We start from the raw sequence: 19,271 nt of genomic DNA on the forward strand, positions 1-19,271 counted from the left end.
AACAAACACTAAATCTTTCTAAGGAAATCAGGGGCCACATCACACATTGTAGCTTTGGGTTTTATTCATGTGAAAAATGACTGGACAATGGAAGGCGGCAAAACTAGTAATACCAAATGGGCTTATGTCATGGTTAAACCTTTGTAGCCTTTTTCTTGCTATTTTAAGGCTCCTTCCTGTGAAATGCTTGATGTCAAGCTGGAAGTTGAGGGGCACTTGCAGCTTCCATGTCTGTGTGTTTCAGCAATGCCTCACCTCAGGGCACGATGTGATGCCTATAAAAGGCTCATTCCTATATTTCTGCTGAGGGAGTTAAAGGGGATAAAAAACTGAAGAGAAAAACACAGAGAGAGGTCTCAGGTCCTTGTTTAGAAATATATAATGATGCTTCTATTCCAAACGCTCCCAGGCACATACAGGGATCACTGTGTGTAGTCCCATGGCCTTCCACAACAGTGGAAGCACTGTCTGTTCCTGCTTGCTGAACCTGAGGGCAGACATCACTGAATGCAGAGCCTGATGTGGTTTTTGTAACTGAAATTCTTGACAGAAGAGAGATTGATCAGAACTACCTAAAGAAAATACAGGACTTGTTTCTGTTTTATTCGTGTACCAGAGAAATCATCTATGCTAGAATCATATGAATGGGATGCATTTCTTTTACAATGCTTTATTAATAATGTAAAGATTTACATACTAACTTTTGATTTTTATGCTCCTTTAATCTGTTCTCTCTGATGCAGCAAATGCTGACATTTAAAAGCTGTGGTTCCTTTTTTATTGCTGGCTTTGGTTCCTCTAGAGCAGACTGACTGCTATATTTGAACAGTGTACATATCACATGCAAGTACAGGATTTTTTCAACACTCAGGAAGTTAATAATGCCAGAACTGTTTGCTTGGAATATCTATCCATTACTTGTGGATTAGAATATTTTCTAACATTCATTTTCTGTCATGGTACTTCCCCAAGTTCAGTGAAGATCTCTGAATTTCCTCTACAGCAATAGTGTCACTTTCCCCAATTAAAAATATGTGGTCCATTACCTTGCAAAGAGATGTCAACTAAAGAATTCAAAGATCATTAAGCAAAAAACTTGGAATCTCAGGCAACTGTTAGGTGAGAAGTGATAGCTACTGTCCAAACAGCTGGAATAAAATCCACTGTCTGGATTTAAAAACAGGAGGGCAGAGGGGCTCAGAGAGTGACAGGCCAGAAAGGTGAATAACACCACAGGTGGAACTTGAGTCCAGAAAGGAATTTTGGATGCTCACTGCTGTCTAACATTGACTTCTTTCTGCCAATTACTCTGTACCTAATACCACATCATTAAATACCTGACTTTTGCCACCAACTCAAATTAGGGTCAAGCCTTAATTACAATTCTTACAGACAATTATGTCAGCTATTTTAAGATGTAAAAGCATCTGGAAACCCCATTTTCTCCAGTAAGTTTTCTCTGGTTTTGTGAGGTTTGGGGGGGTTTGCTTCTGGTTTTAATAGAAATTATCAAAAGAAAGAAGAGTGCAATATGCTGAAAACTTTATTCCACCCTCTGACCCTTCACACCTTTGCTTCACATAAAATTGGCTTTTGCACTTTAGTCCAACCCCTGTTTTTCCAGTGACTGTGAATTCCAGTTACAGCTTTTCACCCTGAACCAGTTTTTCCATGATTGTTAAGAACAGAAGGTTACTTTTGCCCTCAGAATTGTACATGCTGTGTCCTGCAGGCAGCTGAACAGAACCCCTGTCAGCTGGAGGTGTCGTGTGTGAGTAAGGGAGCACACCTATGAATCACTGCCAGGTGTTCTGCTCGTTTCCCTGTACAGAGTGTACACTGGCTCTTCTCTGCTTCTCTGTGGCTTCATTCATGAGCTGTCAGTTGCAGAGCACAGTAATAATTGGGGATGAAAGATCCTACAAAAGGGGCAATAATTATTGTCTCTGTAATGTTGATAGTCTGTGTCATGGTGAGTAGAACTTTCTGGTATTGCATCAGTGTGATTACCCTGCCACTCCCCATCCACAAAGGAGAATAATCCTCCCTCAGTGCAGCACACACACAATACACACATTCAGGCAGTTTCCCAAACAATCTTAAATAATGATATCTTCTTGTTGTCTAAGAAAAAGGCTTTCAACAGCAATTGTAATGGTGAGAGAAGACAAGGTGATAGAGCATGGAGTAATATTAAGACTGATCTAAGCCTCAGCTGTATGATTCATGATTTTATCAGAGGTATGGAAAGATTTATAATGGGTTATTTTCACTGCCATTTATTATTTTCTTCCATCCTGTGAGGTGCATTTTCTTCCTCTGTGAGGTGCATTTGTAACTATTCTGTATACAACTCAGCACTGCAGTACTATGTATCAAACTGAGAATTCTTCTAATAAGTTGTCTGTTATTAACTTCATTCCTTTGCCCTATGTTTCATCATAAGTTTCTTTTGTTGAACTAATGTTTCAGAATATTCCATGTTGCTCTCTTCTCCCTCTCAGGGGACAATCCATACCTGCAAAGTGTTGAGTATTTGTAGCATGATGTAAGTTATCTTTTTCTCTTTAAAAACAAACACACTGCATACTAGGTAAACCAAAAAAGATGCAAGAATGAAATAAAATGTAGCTGGAATATAGTAATGTTTCACAATAGAATAATATTCATGTATTTTAAGGAGCATATACACAATTGTCTGCCAGGACAAATAAAGCTACTGTAAGAGAGATATCAGCTACGATTTCAAATGCAAAATTTTCAAAAATTCCAAAGGCTTTTTTAATAACATTTGAGGAAATAAATATTTACAAATGTGTGGAGGAAAATTGTCTAAATATGTTGCCATTATCATCATCTACTCAAACCGTAATATTATTTTTAATGACTAACAGTAAGTATTTCTGTAGGTATTTTCTAATGTTGTCAATTATACACCAAATTCAGTATAAAATTCTCAATTTAAAACCTATTTAAACCATGCCCTGTGTTTTAATTTAAGTAATTTTTGACAGTGCAAAACAATTGATCCCAAAACAATAGGGTGGATGAGCACTGAGAAGAACATATGTAAAAAGATAAGTCTTGTCTCATGTCAGGATCATAAAACAATTAGTGCTGAAGTGTTTTGCCTGCTACAGCCTTCATCCTTGTCTTTGTTGCTATTTTGTAATTATATTGTAAATGCTGCTGTGCCTCTTTTTCATAAAAAAAGCTCTAATCGTCCCTGTGTTATACACTGGATAAAAAAAGAACCGGTGAAGGAAGAGATAGGTGGTGGAAAATCAGAAGCAGTTTCATGTATCCCTGGAATCTTGCCATGTCCTGGGTGTGACATCAGTCAGACACTGGTGGTGCTGCCCTGTTCCTGTGCGGGATCTCTGAGGTCCCGGAGGCTCCAGCAGCAACAGCAGCAGCCGGGAGCAGCGGGAGCGCCGTGACCCTGCCCGCACCTTCCGTGGTGACCCTGCCCGCATCTCCCGGGGCTGATCCTGCTCCTGCCCGCACCTCCGCAATCCTGCCCGCAATCCTGCCCGCACCTCCCGCAATCCTGCTCCTGCCCGCACCTCCGCAATCCTGCCCGCACCTCCCGCAATCCTGCCCGCACCTCCCGCAATCCTGCTCCTGCCCGCACCTCCCGCAATCCTGCTCCTGCCCGCACCTCCCGCAATCCTGCCCGCACCTCCGCAGTCCTGCTCCTGCTCGCACCTCCGCAATCCTGCTCCTGCCCGCAATCCTGCCCGCAATCCTGCCCGCACCTCCGCAATCCTGCCCGCACCTCCGCAGTCCTGCTCCTGCCCGCACCTCCTGCAATCCTGCCCGCACCTCCCCTCGCAGCTCCCTCCTGCGGGCACACAGCGGTGCCATTGGCAGCGGCACAACCTTGGCTTTAACGATACTGAACTTACGTGACAACTCATTTCAGGTTCCGTCTGTGTGAGGGAACACACACATACAAGTGTTGCAAAAATAGCCTTTAGGTTCATAGTGGTAGTTAGGATTTCCTCTCTGATGGGAAATATCTGAGAATTATTTCTGCTCAATGAAAGAAAAATGAAAGGGAGTAACGGTCTTGGAATGCTCTGTCCACTGATGAAGTTGCATTGTGTGGTATCAAAATAACTTAGAAATATTCTGAAATTAAGAGGTGATCAAATCACTGGAAAACCATCCCTGCTGGTGGTTTCATTCCTCCTCACGTTGCAGGAGCAGTGTGTGCATGGGTCCTCTCCCCACACTTCCTACCAGGAACAGATGGCAACGCAAACAGAGGGAACAGTGCTCCTGTGCATCAGCCCAACCAGGACATGCTCTGGCAAGTGGAACTATGGCAAGAACTAAGTGTAGAAATTAAGACTCTTGGGATCATCAGACCTGCTCTGCTTGATTCTGCTTCACTGTTTCGTGGAAATAACTGGTTTGGTTGAGTGAAAAAGGAAACCCAAAGCTCTGTAAGACCTGGCAGTCCCTGAGTTCTCCCATCTTGAGAAGGCTGGATGTGCACTGATCTGATCCAAAACTTGCCAGCACAATTAACGTCACACACAGGATAACGAGAGGAGGAAGGATGGCGCGAAGGTCCAAGGATGAAGGAAAACAATCTGGCTCTGCAGTGGTGGCACAGTGAGAGATGGTCCCATGGCAGGTGCCTGGCTGGGGAAAGTGGGCACCTGCCACAGGAGCAGAGGGGGAACGTTGGGGTGAGCTGAGCTACACGTGCTCAGTACGTCTGCAAACACATTAACGTGCTCCAAGAGATGCCGAGAATTAGGGTGCTGCATGATGGGTGCCAGGCGGGACAGACGGGATACATGGTGGTGTGAAAGGCAGCTCTGTGTTCGAGAGCGACTTGTTACACGCCACGGGGCTGCTGTGGGACGATGCCCAGCCCGCTGTCCCTGACCGAGTTGCGGGCTTGTGCCACCAGTGCCAGCGCTGACATTCCCGCTCAGAACGGCTCCGCCTGAACGCACCACGCACGGATCAAGAGCCGGGCTGTGCTACTGACCCAGTCCAGGAGCGGGGCTCCGGCCCTCCGGCCGCTCCCGCCCCAGCGCAGGCACCGCCCGTGAGGCGGCCCCGGCGCGGCCCGGCCGGATGTGAGCGCGGCGCCGCTTCCTGCGCCCGCAGTCCGCCCTCTCCCTCCCCGCCTTGGGTGGTGCCGCTGCCTCGTCCCTGCTCCAGGCTCAGGGCGGAGGCGGCCGCCGCTCCCTGCTCCGCTCAGCAGCAGCCCCGATGCAGGCCATCAAGTGTGTGGTGGTGGGCGACGGGTAAGTCCGAGGGCCCCTCAGCCGGGCCCGGCCCTCAGCCGCTCCGCCGGCCCTGGGGGTGTCGGGCCGCGGGGCCCCACGCCCGGGCCCCGCCGCGGGGTGTGGGCAGTCCCGGCGCGGGGCGCGGGCGCGGCCCGGCCCGGCTGTTCTGAGGGAGCGGGGCTGGCTGGGGCCGGAGCCGAGCCGGGGCCGGTGCCGAGCCGGGGCCGGGGCCGGGGCTGTGGCGGGCGGGCGGGCGGGCGGCCGGGGGCGGGTGGGTGGCGGCCGCGGCTTCCTGCTGCTGCTGCTGCTGCTGCTGCCGGGCGGGGAGGGGAGCGCGGCACGGCGGGGCCGGGGTGTGCGGGGTCCGCGGGCCGGGCGCGTCTCCGGGCCGAGCCCGCATCGCCCTGGGGCCGGTGCTCCGGGCCGGGCCGTGCTGGTGGCCGAGGGTTTCGCCTTGGTGCGGGCAGGAGCGGCCGCCGTGGATGAACAGGGTGTGCTGGGCAGGCCGGGCCGCGTCCCTGCACTGCCACTGCTTGCTGGGCTTCTTTCATCACCGAAGTAGTCCAAGTGTATTAAAATAATTACTGTGGTTTTAATTATATGCGAAAATGAATATTGATTTGAAATAATTTTTTGTGAAAGTAACAAACTTTCTGCCTTTTAAGATCTTGATTTTTGACGTCTGACTTTTGCAGTAAAACTGAGTGAAATGGGCTCAACTCTGTGCAGATCATAAATGCTTTTGGGCAGACACTGATTTTTTGCCTGCAGACATCTGGTCTTGTAAGGCTCCTGTCTAAAGGAGAATGATAGGCCCTTGAAATACAAATAGTTAATGATATACTTGTCTGTAAAGAGTGGTTACACCTTCAGTATCTTAATATGGTGTTACTTATATGTGAAACAAGTTGGGGATGCTTTTTAGAATTAACTCATAAGTTTAGCAATTGGATTTCACTGTGAGGAGTGCTGGAATTGAGAAAAGAGTTTGTATTTGGTATTTTTGAATATTCTCCACAATTCTGTTCTGCTCAGCTCAGAGGGATTCTCTCTCTTCCTGCATGTCAGAGCTCAGGGGAACATCCCAGTCCAGCTGGAAAACAAGACTTGTCTTATGCAGTTTGAGTTGTTTTTTTTTTTTTCTTTAAGGAGAAACAAAAATCCTAGTGTAGACTGAGCATAATTGGTATCACAGCAAACTTCTGTAGATTACAGAGGAGTGAAGTGTAGCTAAATGGACTCAGTACAGTGGTCTGTAATTTCACGTGGTGCCTTATTTTTGAAGTTGTCTGTGTTTTGGGGGGTTGTAGAATCCCTAAAAAGGCAGCAGAGTATGGCTGAAAGTTAAACCTTACAGTGTGCCCAATTTGTTCTGTATCACTCTGTATGATTTGGAGCTATATGAACATGAAAGTGGCATCTCAATAAATCATTGTCATAGTAGTGTAATTCTTTGATGCCAGATAGGATAACTGTGGACTGCTCTTTTGCTGATATTGAATTTAAACCCAACAAAATTGCTTTTCTAATATACATATATATATATATATACATATATGTGTTTGGTTTTTTAAAAATTCATCTGAACTCTGTATTCACAATGCTGTAAATAAATAAATAAATGTGATGCATCATGTTTGGGTGGGGATAAGGTTCAGTCTACTTCCTCCTCTAGAAGTGAGAACTCAGCACAAACCAGCTGTAGAATGTTCAGTAATTGATTCAACAGAACAGTTCTTTGGGTCATTTCCTTTATAAACCATCCTTCTTCCCAGCACTTCTGTTTTCTCTGTCTTGGAAATGTGGGTGGTGTAGTTCTACCTGACTTTTGTACTTACGTGTGAACAAAATACAGTAGTTTAATTTATTGTCCTTCCTCTTTAGTTAGAAACAAATCTTTCTTAAGGTTCTTTTCAGGTACTGTAGCTCATTTTTGGTCATTCCCTGTTCACTGTTTTTAAAACACATTTAACTATTTGTCTTTCTGTGGTGTTGCTGCTTAAGAGCTCCAGCATTGCAGGTATTCTAGGAAACGTCTTGTTTGGCTTAGATAAGGCCAGAGTTTTAGTGTTCCTGTAAAACAATGCAGGTTAAAGATTTGCTTATGTCATATAAAATTTGGGTATTGTTTTACCTATCCTCCACAAAGATTTGCTAGGAACAAAAATAAACAAAGCTTTAGAAGTACCTGTGGTTATTTTTCTAATTTGTTAATGGGTAGGCTGTTTCTCATATGTAAGTCACTTTTTGTTCTTAGAGTTTTGACTAGTGCATGTTCGGACAACTAACTTGACTAGGAAAGTGTGGCATGTGTGCTATTTTGGGCTATCACATTTCCCCCTGTTTCTTTTTATTTTGCTGTGGGGATTGTTTGGGGGAAATCAATGCCAACTGTTGCTTTGAGCTGTCGTGTAGAGGGCAGGAGGAATGTGCAGGACAGATGAGGAGCAGCCCCTGGAGGAACTGCAGGAGTTGCTGTTGATTGACACTGGAGAAAAAGCATTGGTGGAAGTTATTTTTAGCAGCTTTTGTTTTCACTCCAGAAAGGCAGCTGTTCAGTGGTACAAAACCTCCAGTGATGTTGTGTAACGTTGGGAGAAGTTCTGTGTTTGGAGAAATTACCAATTGCTCGGTGCCACAGAAGTTGTCACACTTCGTGCTCTTTTGTTGCAGGCATTTTTTAATTGTGGAAATGCTGTAAGAGCAGTAATTTAGGAGTTCTTGTTTGGAGTTCTGCTTGATCTGAGGCCTTTGTCTGCTAAAGCTGTGCTTTTTTGGTGTGTATTTGCTTTGATGGCTGGAGAGAAGGGGAGGGACGTGTACAGTAATTGGCTTCTCACTGAGTTCAGTGCAGTGTTTGTGTGAGACACTGAGCACCTCAGATCCCTCCCGTGCCATCTGGAGAAAGTGCAGTGACTTGAAATTTGGTAACTTGTGTTACTGAAAAAGTTCTTTCAAAAGCAGTTTTCTAAGTACTGAAGAGCGTATTTGGGAGAGGGTGTGGCACGTTGAGTAATGGAGCTTATCTGGGAGCCGTGTGGAGCTGAACCTCCGGCAGCAGAGCCCTGAACTCTTGATCCCAGGGTGGTACTCGGGAAATCTCAGCTGCTCCTCAGCGTCTGAGCACAGACTGGGCATCCTGTCTGCCGCAGGGGCAGGTCATGTCTTCAGAGACAGAAAGAAATGGCACAAGCAAAGCCTTTTATGAAGGTTACCCCCTGTGTGCAGGTAAAACATGGCTCCGGGGAGCTCTGCTGCAGTGGGGGAATTTCATAAAACTTGTTAGCTTAAATAAAGAGAAGATATGTATTAATTCCCAAGAACAAAACATATGTGGTTATATGGGGTTAAACATATGTGCTAATGCATTGATTCCTGGGTGCTACTCAGAATCAGAAAGGGACTCAGTGCTGTCTTTTGTTAAGAGAGTTTTGTTAAGCATTTAAAGCTGGATTTCTGCAGGCCATGTTTTTAATGACAGTCAAGTGTTGCTAGTTTCATTTATGTAATAGTGGGTGGACAGAGCTGTGATTAAGTAGTTGCTAGAAATCTTATGACTAATCTTGGTGTTATTTTAGATTCTTAGTCTCAGCCTTTATGTGTAAGGATTTAAACTTTGCCAAACAGTTGGAATTCTCTTTAGGGGAGTGCTTTATTACAGAAATTAGTAGTCTAAAAAAGTTGATAAAGCACTTAGAGGATGTACTTTATAAAGGTAGGCATTAGTGTTTATTTTTAAGACTGGTGACCATAATGATCTGATTCGTGTGGCAGTGAGCCAGAAGGCAAGGAAGGCAGGAAACCTGGTTGGAGTACATCTGAAATGGGGCTGTTGAACGTGTTTTTTCTTGTTTCAATGGCTCTGGCTGATTGGTGCTGCAGAAGCACACTACAGGCACTTCTGAACTTGGAATGAAATCTCTCACCACCTTCCTGTGCTGTTCTGATTAGCCAGGGCAGACTGGGGAGTTCCAGTGCAAGGCAGGCGCAGGAGCCTGGATGCACAGAATGGTTCTTGATCTGCTGCTGAACACGTTGAGTTCAACATTAATTTGTTGGAAGCTCAAATTACCTGTAATGACCTTACTGGGAGCTGCAGTGTCAGCCCAGACAGGTTCCAGAGGCGTGAGGAGGTGTTGTCTCTGTGCCCTGAGAGGTTTCCCAGAACATTTGGCTGCTCTCAGCTCGGGATCCTGAGGCTTTTCCCACCTGTCCTTGTGAGCTGGCCCAGCACAGCCGGCTGTGGTGTGAGAGCAGCTCAGCAGCACATCCCAACTGATCAGCTCATCAGCAGGCAGCTAAAATAGCAAGTTGTCCTTATGGGGGAGGAATAACTTTGCTTAACTCCCTGTTCTGGCTTGTTAGAGTTGGTTCAGGAGCTAAGATGGGATCTCCTCTCTGACAGCTGTTAAACAGGTATCTGTGTGGTGAACTCTCCTTCATGGTTTCCCACACAACTTTTTTTTTAATGGCAAATCCATCTACTTTTGAGCACAAGTGTATCTCAGACCTTTTACAACGAGAGAATGTTCAGAGATTGTACTTAATGAGTGCAGAATTAAATGCCTCCCTTCATGATGCCATTATAGCTTGGTAAAGAGAATGTGTGTTGAAAGGAAAAAACCCTCAGACTGTGGGAGCTGGTGTCTTAGAAGCAGATGAGAAAACCAAGGTGGAAAACTGCCTGGAATGATCAGAGTTGCAGCAGATGGGGTGTTAGGGCAGGTATTAACTAAGAAACATACGGCAAATTACAATTAAAAATGAGTGTGTGGAACAAAATCCCAAATAATTTTGCATGCTGAAGTCTCTTCAGTAGCTCAGGCATTTCAGGTGATGTCAGAGGCTGCTGTCAAATACCTTCTTGGGCTGGTGCTGTGAGGAGCTGCTTCAAGCTGAATGGAGAGACTTTAGTTGGAGGTTGAGCCGTGACTTATGGATATGACAAACTCAAATTGACTGGTGAAGGATTTAGTTCAGGAGGCTCATGAGTCAAACCTCATCCTAATGACACCATTACGTGTAGGTGCAGCAAGGTTTCAGAGTTACTGCTGAGTGGCTTCGAGCAGATCGCTGTGGTGATAAAACATCTGCAAGACAATGCAGTTTTCCCTGGCCAGAGCAGGAAGGGGGATCGGGATGTCTGGCAGCATCCCTGGAATCCCTCACAGGGTCAAAGGATTGTGCACTGCAAGGCAACCAGTCTGCAGTGTCACACTCTTTGCAGATACTATTTTAAAAAGAGAAATAAGGCCCAGTTTGAAGTTTTCCAACAATAATTGAAACTGTAACAAAAATTGAATGCTGTCATTAATCAGTGTTTGACTCCAGATAAGATGTGGGGGGAGGGTAGAGAGGGCAGGAGCTGGCTGCCAGAGTTTTGAAGGAATCCTGGAACAGAGCCTTGTCCTGCCCCCATTTGAGGCTCTGGTGAATTAGATCAGTAGGAAGAGGTTTGCTGTTCCAAGTGTTCCAATCCTGGAATGTAATTTATCTATAAATCAGTTTATGAAATGTTTGAGTAGTGGGTGAAAACATGTGGGGAGTCACTTTGTAATAGCAGTAAATAATATGAGAGTTATCATTTGTATTCATTCCTTAAATATTCCAAAGTAATGATGTGTTGAGAAATAATACTTTTCAAGCTTTCTTTAACTTCACTTATGCAAGTATACAATTTTCTGGAAAAGATAAGAGTTTTGGAATTGTATAAGAGTATCTGGAAGTACTTCTCAGTTTCTTTATAATTTCAGAGGGTTGGAAGAAGGCCATTTTTCTGAGTATTCAGTCAGATGACTAGGAGATATTAGTGGTCTAATTAATTCATGTGGATTTTTGGGGGGTTTTTGTGATTAAAAATAAACAAAATTTGGTAATTTATCACTTCACAAAATGGATGTTTATAGTAGGTGTGTTTTCATTGCCAGTAATTTTAAAGCTGCAGTCTGTCAGCTGTTTTCCTGCACAGTAGTGACTGGAGATGTTCAGTTGTCCTTGGGTGTCTGGATGTAATTAGTCTTCTTCCCCCTCCAGGAATATTATTTCTTGTTATTCAAGATGAATGTGTTTTACATGTGAACTTTCTTTCTTTGCAGTGCTGTAGGTAAAACATGCCTACTCATCAGTTACACAACCAATGCATTTCCTGGAGAGTACATACCCACGGTGTAAGTACTTGTGAAATCCAAAGAACTCATTCCTGTCAGCTTCTCAGTGCCTGCTGCCATTCCAGATTCCTTAAGTGAATTGTTTGGTTTGGTGAGGAGCCCTCTGAGCTGTCACTGTGGCACAGTCACACCCGTGCCTGCTGATGGTCCCTCAGCTTTGGCTCTCTGTGCCCTCTGGCCTGGCTGATTCGGGATTAACATTTGCTAACATTTTACCAGAGGTTGTTCTCTTCCAAAATAATGTGTTTCTGTCTCTAATGTCATTCATAATAAGCAGTCCCAAGGCTGAACAGCTTGTAAAACATTCTATCATAGTCAGAAATAGTTGTCTTACATGGCTGGTGATTTTTTGTTTATTTGTTCCTTCCACTTTTTGTGCTACTGCCAATCCTGTGCCAAGGCAGCCACGGCTTTTTGGCTCCTCAGGCCAGACTGTGGAGACTCATTTATTCTGGTGCTTCCCTTTTTCATTCACATAAGGATTTGTCAGTATCAGTATTAGTGCAGTTCTCTTTTCCAGGGCCTGTTGGGTGTGCTTTATACACGTACAGCTTCTTTGCCCTTTTCAGATGTCTCTGTGTTTTCATCTGGCTGTGCTGCTCTCTGAAGTATTGATGAGTTTTTTCAGACAACACAATGCATTCTAATGAGGTTTATAAATTACTTTTGTTACCTGTCCAAGGCCTTGTTGCCTTAGTTACTGCTGTTTCCTCTTTTTTGGTCTTAAATTCGAGTTTTTGCATTACAGTGTCTTGTGTTCCCAGTGAATTTAAAACCTTTGCACCCACAGCAGTGATGAGATAAAAACGATGCCTCCACTGGCCCCTGGTTATGAGCTTTGATATTTCACTGGAGGGGGTTTTGATTAGCAGGATTAATTAGCTTTTTTCTTACCTACTGTTGTCATGAAGGATTTCTTGGTTGTTGCTCCTGTATCTTCTGTTCTGAATCTCCCACCATGAGACAGATTAACTTGCTGAATGTCCCACTAAGACTGGAAAGTGCTTGCTAAGTACATCACCTGCTTTCTGTACTCACTGGGATTAACACTCCTTTGGAAGAGCCATGACAGATCACTTCTGCTCAGACTGGACCAAGTCTGTTGTGTGGAACTTTTTATTCCATTACTCAATGTCACGCTTGTTATTTAAAGAACAACTTTACAGTCTCTGGGGAGCTGATGGATGCAATGAAAATGTTCCCCAGTTTTCCCTCTGTGAGGGAAAAATCCTTGGGTGCCTTATTTTCCTGCAAGCTAATGCAGCTAACTCTCTCTTTGTTTTTATTTTAGTTTTGACAACTACTCTGCCAATGTAATGGTTGATGGAAAACCAGTCAACCTGGGTTTGTGGGACACAGCTGGACAGGAGGACTATGACAGACTACGTCCACTCTCCTACCCGCAAACAGTAAGAGCTGCAGGCTGACTCCAGAGCACTCAGCCTGGTAGAACATAAAAGCATTTTTCTGTTTGAACAAGGCCAACATTGTCACACCTGGAGTTTTATTTATTAGTAAGGTTGACCCTTTTTCATTTCTTGTGCTGAAGGTGTCATTTATAATCTCTGGGGTGTGTGCAGTTGTAAAAAAGTTAAAATTTGCATGCCCTGTGTATTTGTGTGCACTGGTACTTGCTGGGTTTTGTGTAGTTGCAGCCACAGAATTGTCTAGAAGGCTTGATTTAAAATAAAAAAAAACCACAATGAAACCAGCTCAAAAACCTCGGTGCATAGTCCCCTCAGCTAGTCCGTTGATTGTCAGGTTAGCATGCCTGCCAGAGGCAGGGTTTGTTTTTGGTTTTAGGCCATGTTTGGCTGCAACCTGACACTGTCACTGCTAAGCACTTGATATTGTTTAGTCTGTGTGAAGATGTTCTACATGTGAAAGAGGCAGCACTGAATGAAGAGATTATTGCTATTGACAGAGGCTGCGGTGTCCCAGCTTTGCAGTGTACTCGAGCCCGTGGTTATTTCACTGCTCGCTGTAGCTGTGCTGTGACATCGATACAAATGTGCCTCTGTCCTCCCTGTGTCAAACTGGGAAAGTCCTGCCTGCATCCTGCATCTCTCCCTGGGCAAGGAAAACACTGAAGTGATCTGCTTTCTCTTTCCAGTGTGACTTCAGCTACAGCTAATCTTTGTAAAGGTGGTTTTGTAATCTCTTTACAGCAGTGCCTTTTACCTGGTGGAGCTGTGCTAGAACTAAAGAAAGGGTAACTTGCAGGGTTTTTTGGGCACTGATTACTCTTGATGTTGACTGTCAAATATATGTGAAATGCTAGTAATGTAAAATGCAAAATTGTTTCACTCCACAGCATAACTGCTCTTGAATAATGTGAATCTTATTTAAGGAACTCTGGTGCTATTTTCAGTAATCTTTCCTTAATTCACTGCTCACTAACTTACAGTCATTAGGCTTCCCCATCAGTTATGATACACAAAATTGATATGAATTTGCCAGTTGTGGGCAACTATAATAGAAATGTCAGAAATACCTGTCTGTTTTAGGAGAGACAATGGAAAACTGGTTTTCTCTAATACTTAGATATTTATAGGACACTTAAAACTTCAGTTTTGCTTAACATCATAAAAATATTTTCTAAAACTTAGAAGAAGGTATATTGAAAGATCTTTAGTAGGAACAGAATGTCTGTGACAAAGGGACAGAATGCACATAAATGTCTTCAGCCTGCCAAGGTAACTGTGGCTTTCTGGTAGACTGCAAAATAATTCCTTGTCTAAGCATCCTAGGGAAAAGGTGTTGTCTGGGCAAGGATGTATAACTGCTCAGTACAGTTATATTTGGAGTACTTTCAGTTATTTGGAGGGGTTTTTTGCAGCAGAAAATGAAATGAGGCTGTAAGTCGTTCTTGTGAAGATTCAGATTTCAGACTTGTGCAGTATCAAAGATTCATCACCCCCACACAACTAAGAAAAAGCACAGAGGAAGAGAACAGTGGTGCTGACGAAACCTGGCTTTTTTTAGGATCTGTGTTCAGCCTCTCTTTTCCTTCAGTGTGCTATTTAAAACTCAGCCCTTGCATGTTCTCATGGCCCTCCTTTCCCTGTTTGTGCCCCTGAAGGATGTTTTGGGCAAGGTGAGAGCAGCAGGTGTTGGTTCCTTGGGCAGTGTGTGCTGAGATCAGTGACCCAGCAGTTAACAGCTGGTAACTTCACAGTGAGGCATTAATTTTATCTTTTTCTCCTTATTAATATTTTTATTTTATTCATTAAAATATACAGGAATTTAATATCTTCTCCTTAATGCATGTGAAATCTACTACTATTTCCAAATATTTGGGGAAAGAAAAAGTTGGGACAGAAAATGTGGTCATGTCTGTTTCCTCAGGAGACCAAAGCAAAGAGAAATTGTTAGTTGGGTGCTTTTTGGGAGAGGTTTGATCTTGCAGGTTTCCCCTGACAGTGCAGAACTGGTTTCTGGGGAAGGCTGGTGTCTGCTCTGGGTGCAGCTGGTTGTGCTGAATTACAGGGCAGCGTCTCTCTTAAGAAGAAAATCCTCCTTGAGAATATCTGTGAGCAGAAATTGCTGACTGAAAACATTTTCCCTTAAGTCCATTTGAGGAGTAACTTTATCTCCTGCTGTTATTAGGTTGGAGGAAGCAATGGTAAGAATATATCTTCCAGTCTGACAGATCAACCTATTGCCGTATGTAAAACTTTAAATAAACTTCAGTTCCAAGTTCTGTCATCTTGTCTTGCCTATGATAGTGATAAATTGGCCCCTATTTTTTGAACAAATACTTTCTTGGAACTATCAAATTGCTAGATCTGAGAAATCTGTTACCAAATTTGTATGAGTTGCTAAGATTAAATATTTTCTTGAAAACAAATAGCGTTTCCTACTAGTGTGCAAGACACCTGAGATCTTCCAGTAATTCCTTGTGGTTACCCCAAATCTCTTTGGAGCTCTCTGGAGCTTGTGGAGGAGAAAATCTCCTCAAGTGCAGCCCTTGAGTCCCCACAAAGCAGCAGAATTGGAAAACAGAAGTAGTGGCCATAGTATCACATGATTTGATGTTGTTTCTTTCTTCTTCTGGGACGCTGCTACGGAAACTTGGGGTGATGCATGAACAACTGGGTTGCAAGTGCTTAGCAGTGAGATGTCAGCTGCTGACCTAACAAATGCCTTGAAATGCAGCACAATCAACTAACACTGCACTGCCTGATTCTGTAGCACGTTTGGTACTGCAATAAGTACGGATGCAGAGGTAGGCTGGGGAGAGTTGGCCTTGTTTGGGAGACACCTGCTGAGTTTTGGGTCATACAGCAAGTTTACATCAACACAGATGGAGGAAATTTGGGTTATTCTGAATGCCTGCAGACCTGGAAGGTGTCATCTGTGAAACCTGAATTGTCTCCTGTGGTTACTATCAACACATGCTCTGAAATGGTTTTACCTGCTCTTACTTAGAATCCTTTTGCCTTCAGTTGAAAAGCAAGATCCCTAAAAATACCCTTTTTTTTCCTGCTTTCTCATTATATAGAAAGGGAAGAACTTTGAGATTTTTAATGCCCTTTTCAATCCTAATTTGGTTATAGAAAAGTTCTAAATCTTTTTTTCACTGGCATTCAGTAGGAGTGAGGTTCTATAAGAAGTTCAACAAGTTGCTTTAGATTTGGGTATGGAAGCAGTAATTGTGGAAATTCTTGTGTAAATTTTTTTTTTAATTTCACACCGTTGAAATTGGCCTTTGCAATTTAAGATTGCTTTAGAGTTGTGTATTTGCAACATCCTATGCTGATGAGGTCTATAGAAAAGAAATGACATTTAGAGGGAAAAACCCTAGAAAGGCATTATTAGTGTCCTACTTGCTGCCTACTGCAATAGCTGATTATAAATTTGACTGCAATCTATTTGTTATTTTCCCCCTTTCTCTCTGGCTGCTTGTAGCTGCCTGGGAATGGATTTCCCACTGGGAAAGCTGCCTCTGATTATTGTGTGCAACTGTATTGCTGACCTTGCCTTTTGCAAGTGTGGTAGAGCTGGCACATCATGGAGATAGCGATGATATTGGCCTGTTCATGGCACTCTACAGTGGCTTCTCTGTTGGGCTGACTCTGTCACCTTGTTTTGTAGGATGTCTTCTTAATCTGCTTTTCCCTCGTGAGCCCAGCTTCCTTTGAAAATGTCCGTGCTAAGGTAAGGACGAGCTGGTTCTGTTCCATCTCTGAATGTTCTTCATACTGTTCACATTACAGCAGAGCTTGGAAAATATTAGGTGCTTCTTTTTAATTGTTTTTCCCACAGGCCCCATGAAATGCAGTTTGGAAAAGCAGAAATCCATTTGTCTAACTTGTGAGTCATGGAAGTTGAGGCACATGAACACTTCAGTACGAATTGTTCCTTGATGCATTGATAACAGTAATTTAAGTGTTCAGCCAGCAAGGTGCTGAGATCACAAACAGGAGCTTTCCTTTTAGTACAGTTTGAAAAAAAAGAGTTTTAAAACAAATGTATGTAAAAATTAGGTTGATAGCACTTGTTCCTTGCATCAGCCATCCTTCTGCACGTGCTCTGTGACTGGGACTGTTCCATGTCCTCAGACAACTCAGCTGCACAAGGAGGTGTCTCTGTGGGCAAGGGCAGGTCAGGGCATTTCTGGTGTGTGAGGGAAATACAGCCCTTAATGGGCAACACTTTAAAGTACATGGGAATAGCTGTTGGCTTCACTAACAGGGCTGGGCCCTTTTCTGATCCTGCCCTGATGGGATCTGGTGCTCCCTCTGCTCTGACCCACAGTGAAGGCCTGGGAGCTCTCAGCCATGATGTTCCAGGGCCTCCAGGGAACTCGGCCCCCACACGAGACCCCATTGTTGGTTTGTGTTTTTCAGTGGTACCCTGAGGTGCGGCACCACTGTCCCAACACCCCCATCATCCTCGTGGGCACCAAGCTGGACCTGCGGGATGACAAGGACACCATTGAGAAGCTGAAGGAGAAGAAGCTGACGCCCATCACGTACCCACAGGGCCTTGCCATGGCAAAAGAGATCGGTATGGCACCGGGGGGGGACTGGTGGCTGATCTGGGCTGTGTTTGTGAAGAGCTTGTACCTCAGTTAAATGGCACGCCTGGCTTTGGTTGTGCAGCCAGCTGGGAGCAGTGCAGGGCTGCTCTGTAACTGAGTGTGCTTCCCCCAGGCGCAGTGAAATATCTCGAGTGCTCGGCGCTTACGCAGCGAGGCCTCAAGACAGTGTTTGATGAAGCCATCCGAGCAGTGCTGTGCCCCCCTCCTGTAAAGAAGAGGAAGAGAAAATGTCTGCTGCTGTAAACTCACCCTCCCCCAGCCCATCGACCCTGTGCTTTGCTCGAACAATGGAGCATTCACATGCCAATTTTTTCTGTTATAAATTAGTTCTCTTCCATCAATTCTTCAACCAATTGACAATTTCATGGTTTCATTTGTTTAAAGTATGACCCTTACCTTGCATCCTTCTAAGAGCAAACTCTTGAAAAGATACACCTATGTAAAGCCTTATTTTTAAAATCCTCTTCTTGCTCAATTAAATGTTGCCAAACTATCTGCTGAACTAAATCGCGTTGTTGTGCTACAAACACTAAGGACTAAACTGTTTTTTAAAGATTCTTCTTGAAAATGACTCTAATTTCTGGTAGGAAATGCAAAATCTCTTTCTAGTTTTTCACAGTAAGTAACAGTTCCGGGGAATTAGCAGAACATTGTGCTCTAATGTGTTTTATTCTGAACTGTTTTCCCAGCACAGCCGTTGCCTGTGGTGCATCCAGCACCCATCTCTGGCAATGACTGCCACGCCTGAGTCACAGTGTAAATGCTTTACCATTGGTAAGGGCTTGGTTGCAATCTAGTTCTTGCTGCTGTGATTGGAAAATTAACTATTCTTACTGAAGTGTATCTAGTCCTTTTGACAGCATTGTATTGTGATGAATGAATGGAGTATTGGGTTGGATCAGGAGCTAGTGCCAGACAGTATTTTGACACTGTACAGCTGACTTACACTACACTGCCAGAGTAGCTCAGCAACCATTTTCCCAGAGGTGCAGTAGTGGAGAGAGGTTGATGTTCATGGGTAAATTCCTTTGAATTTCAAGTAGGGCATTCATGGTAGGTACAATTCTGAATCAGTCATTCCCACTTTTATGTAGTAAATGCTTTTCTTGTAGAATCTCTTCTTATTGAGCAATATAAGTTGTATTTTAAAACCTTCTGATAGAAATTTGCTTTTTTTTCTCTTTTTTTTTTTAGAGTAGAATGTTCAAGCATATCCTCATTTTCCTGTTATTTCTGACCCAGTAAGTTATGCTTTCTGAGGAGCTTTTAGTCTATTAACTAGGTGTAAAAATCATGTGAAGCAGCTTTACACATTTTAGTAATTTTTATATTTGAAACCTCTGTAACTGACAAACCTTTCAGCCATCACTGTTTGCAAGGCCCCCAGTGTAACATGACTAACGCAGCCAAGTGTTCTTTCCGTCACTCCGTGTGCAGCAGCGATCGCGTACCGGTAACAGTGAGGTTCTGTACTTAGTGCTCATGTTCTGTACCTTCCAAAGTGGCAGGAATAGGATGTTGACCTACACCCTTTCAACCACTAAAGCAAAATTTAAAAATTAAAGTTGCAAAATTGTGAAGTTTTTACATTGATCTTTTGCTAATGCAATTGGCAGTATGTTTTGCATGTATTACTTAATAAATCCTTGAATCATAAGTGTGGTGCTGTTTGAGTTTCTGGGCCAGGGTCTCATTCTGTGCCACTCTGAGCACACATTCCTGTTCCGTGCCAGCAGCCCTGTGTGCACGTGTCTGCTCAGGGCCAGTGTGCAAAGCCCAGGCTGGCAGAGCTCCCCTGGGAACCCA

At 44.0% G+C, this 19,271-nt stretch overlaps 1 protein-coding gene across 1 annotated transcript; it reads left to right on the plus strand.

The window, feature by feature from the left end:
* Nucleotides 1–5,112: 5,112 nt before the first annotated feature.
* On the plus strand, nucleotides 5,113–19,122 carry RAC1 (Rac family small GTPase 1). Its single transcript, XM_063171872.1, has 6 exons — nucleotides 5,113–5,270; nucleotides 11,348–11,419; nucleotides 12,711–12,828; nucleotides 16,517–16,579; nucleotides 17,272–17,431; nucleotides 17,578–19,122. Exons 1-6 carry the CDS (start codon nucleotides 5,236–5,238, stop codon nucleotides 17,706–17,708), a joined length of 579 nt encoding a protein of 192 aa, XP_063027942.1. The 5' UTR covers nucleotides 5,113–5,235; the 3' UTR covers nucleotides 17,709–19,122.
* The last annotated feature ends 149 nt before the right edge of the window (nucleotides 19,123–19,271 follow it).

Source organism: Melospiza melodia, chromosome 18 (assembly GCF_035770615.1).
Source record: "Melospiza melodia melodia isolate bMelMel2 chromosome 18, bMelMel2.pri, whole genome shotgun sequence".
NCBI lineage: Eukaryota > Metazoa > Chordata > Aves > Passeriformes > Passerellidae > Melospiza > Melospiza melodia.

Excerpts from the sequence above, each read along its gene's own strand:
- RAC1 (XM_063171872.1), top strand. The coding sequence starts at position 5,236 with ATGCAGGCCATCAAGTGTGTGGTGGTGGGCGACGG. Across the intron at positions 11,420-12,710 it reads GGAGAGTACATACCCACGGT|TTTTGACAACTACTCTGCCA; the intron begins GTAAGTACTTGT and ends TTTTTATTTTAG. Across the intron at positions 17,432-17,577 it reads TGCCATGGCAAAAGAGATCG|GCGCAGTGAAATATCTCGAG; the intron begins GTATGGCACCGG and ends TGCTTCCCCCAG.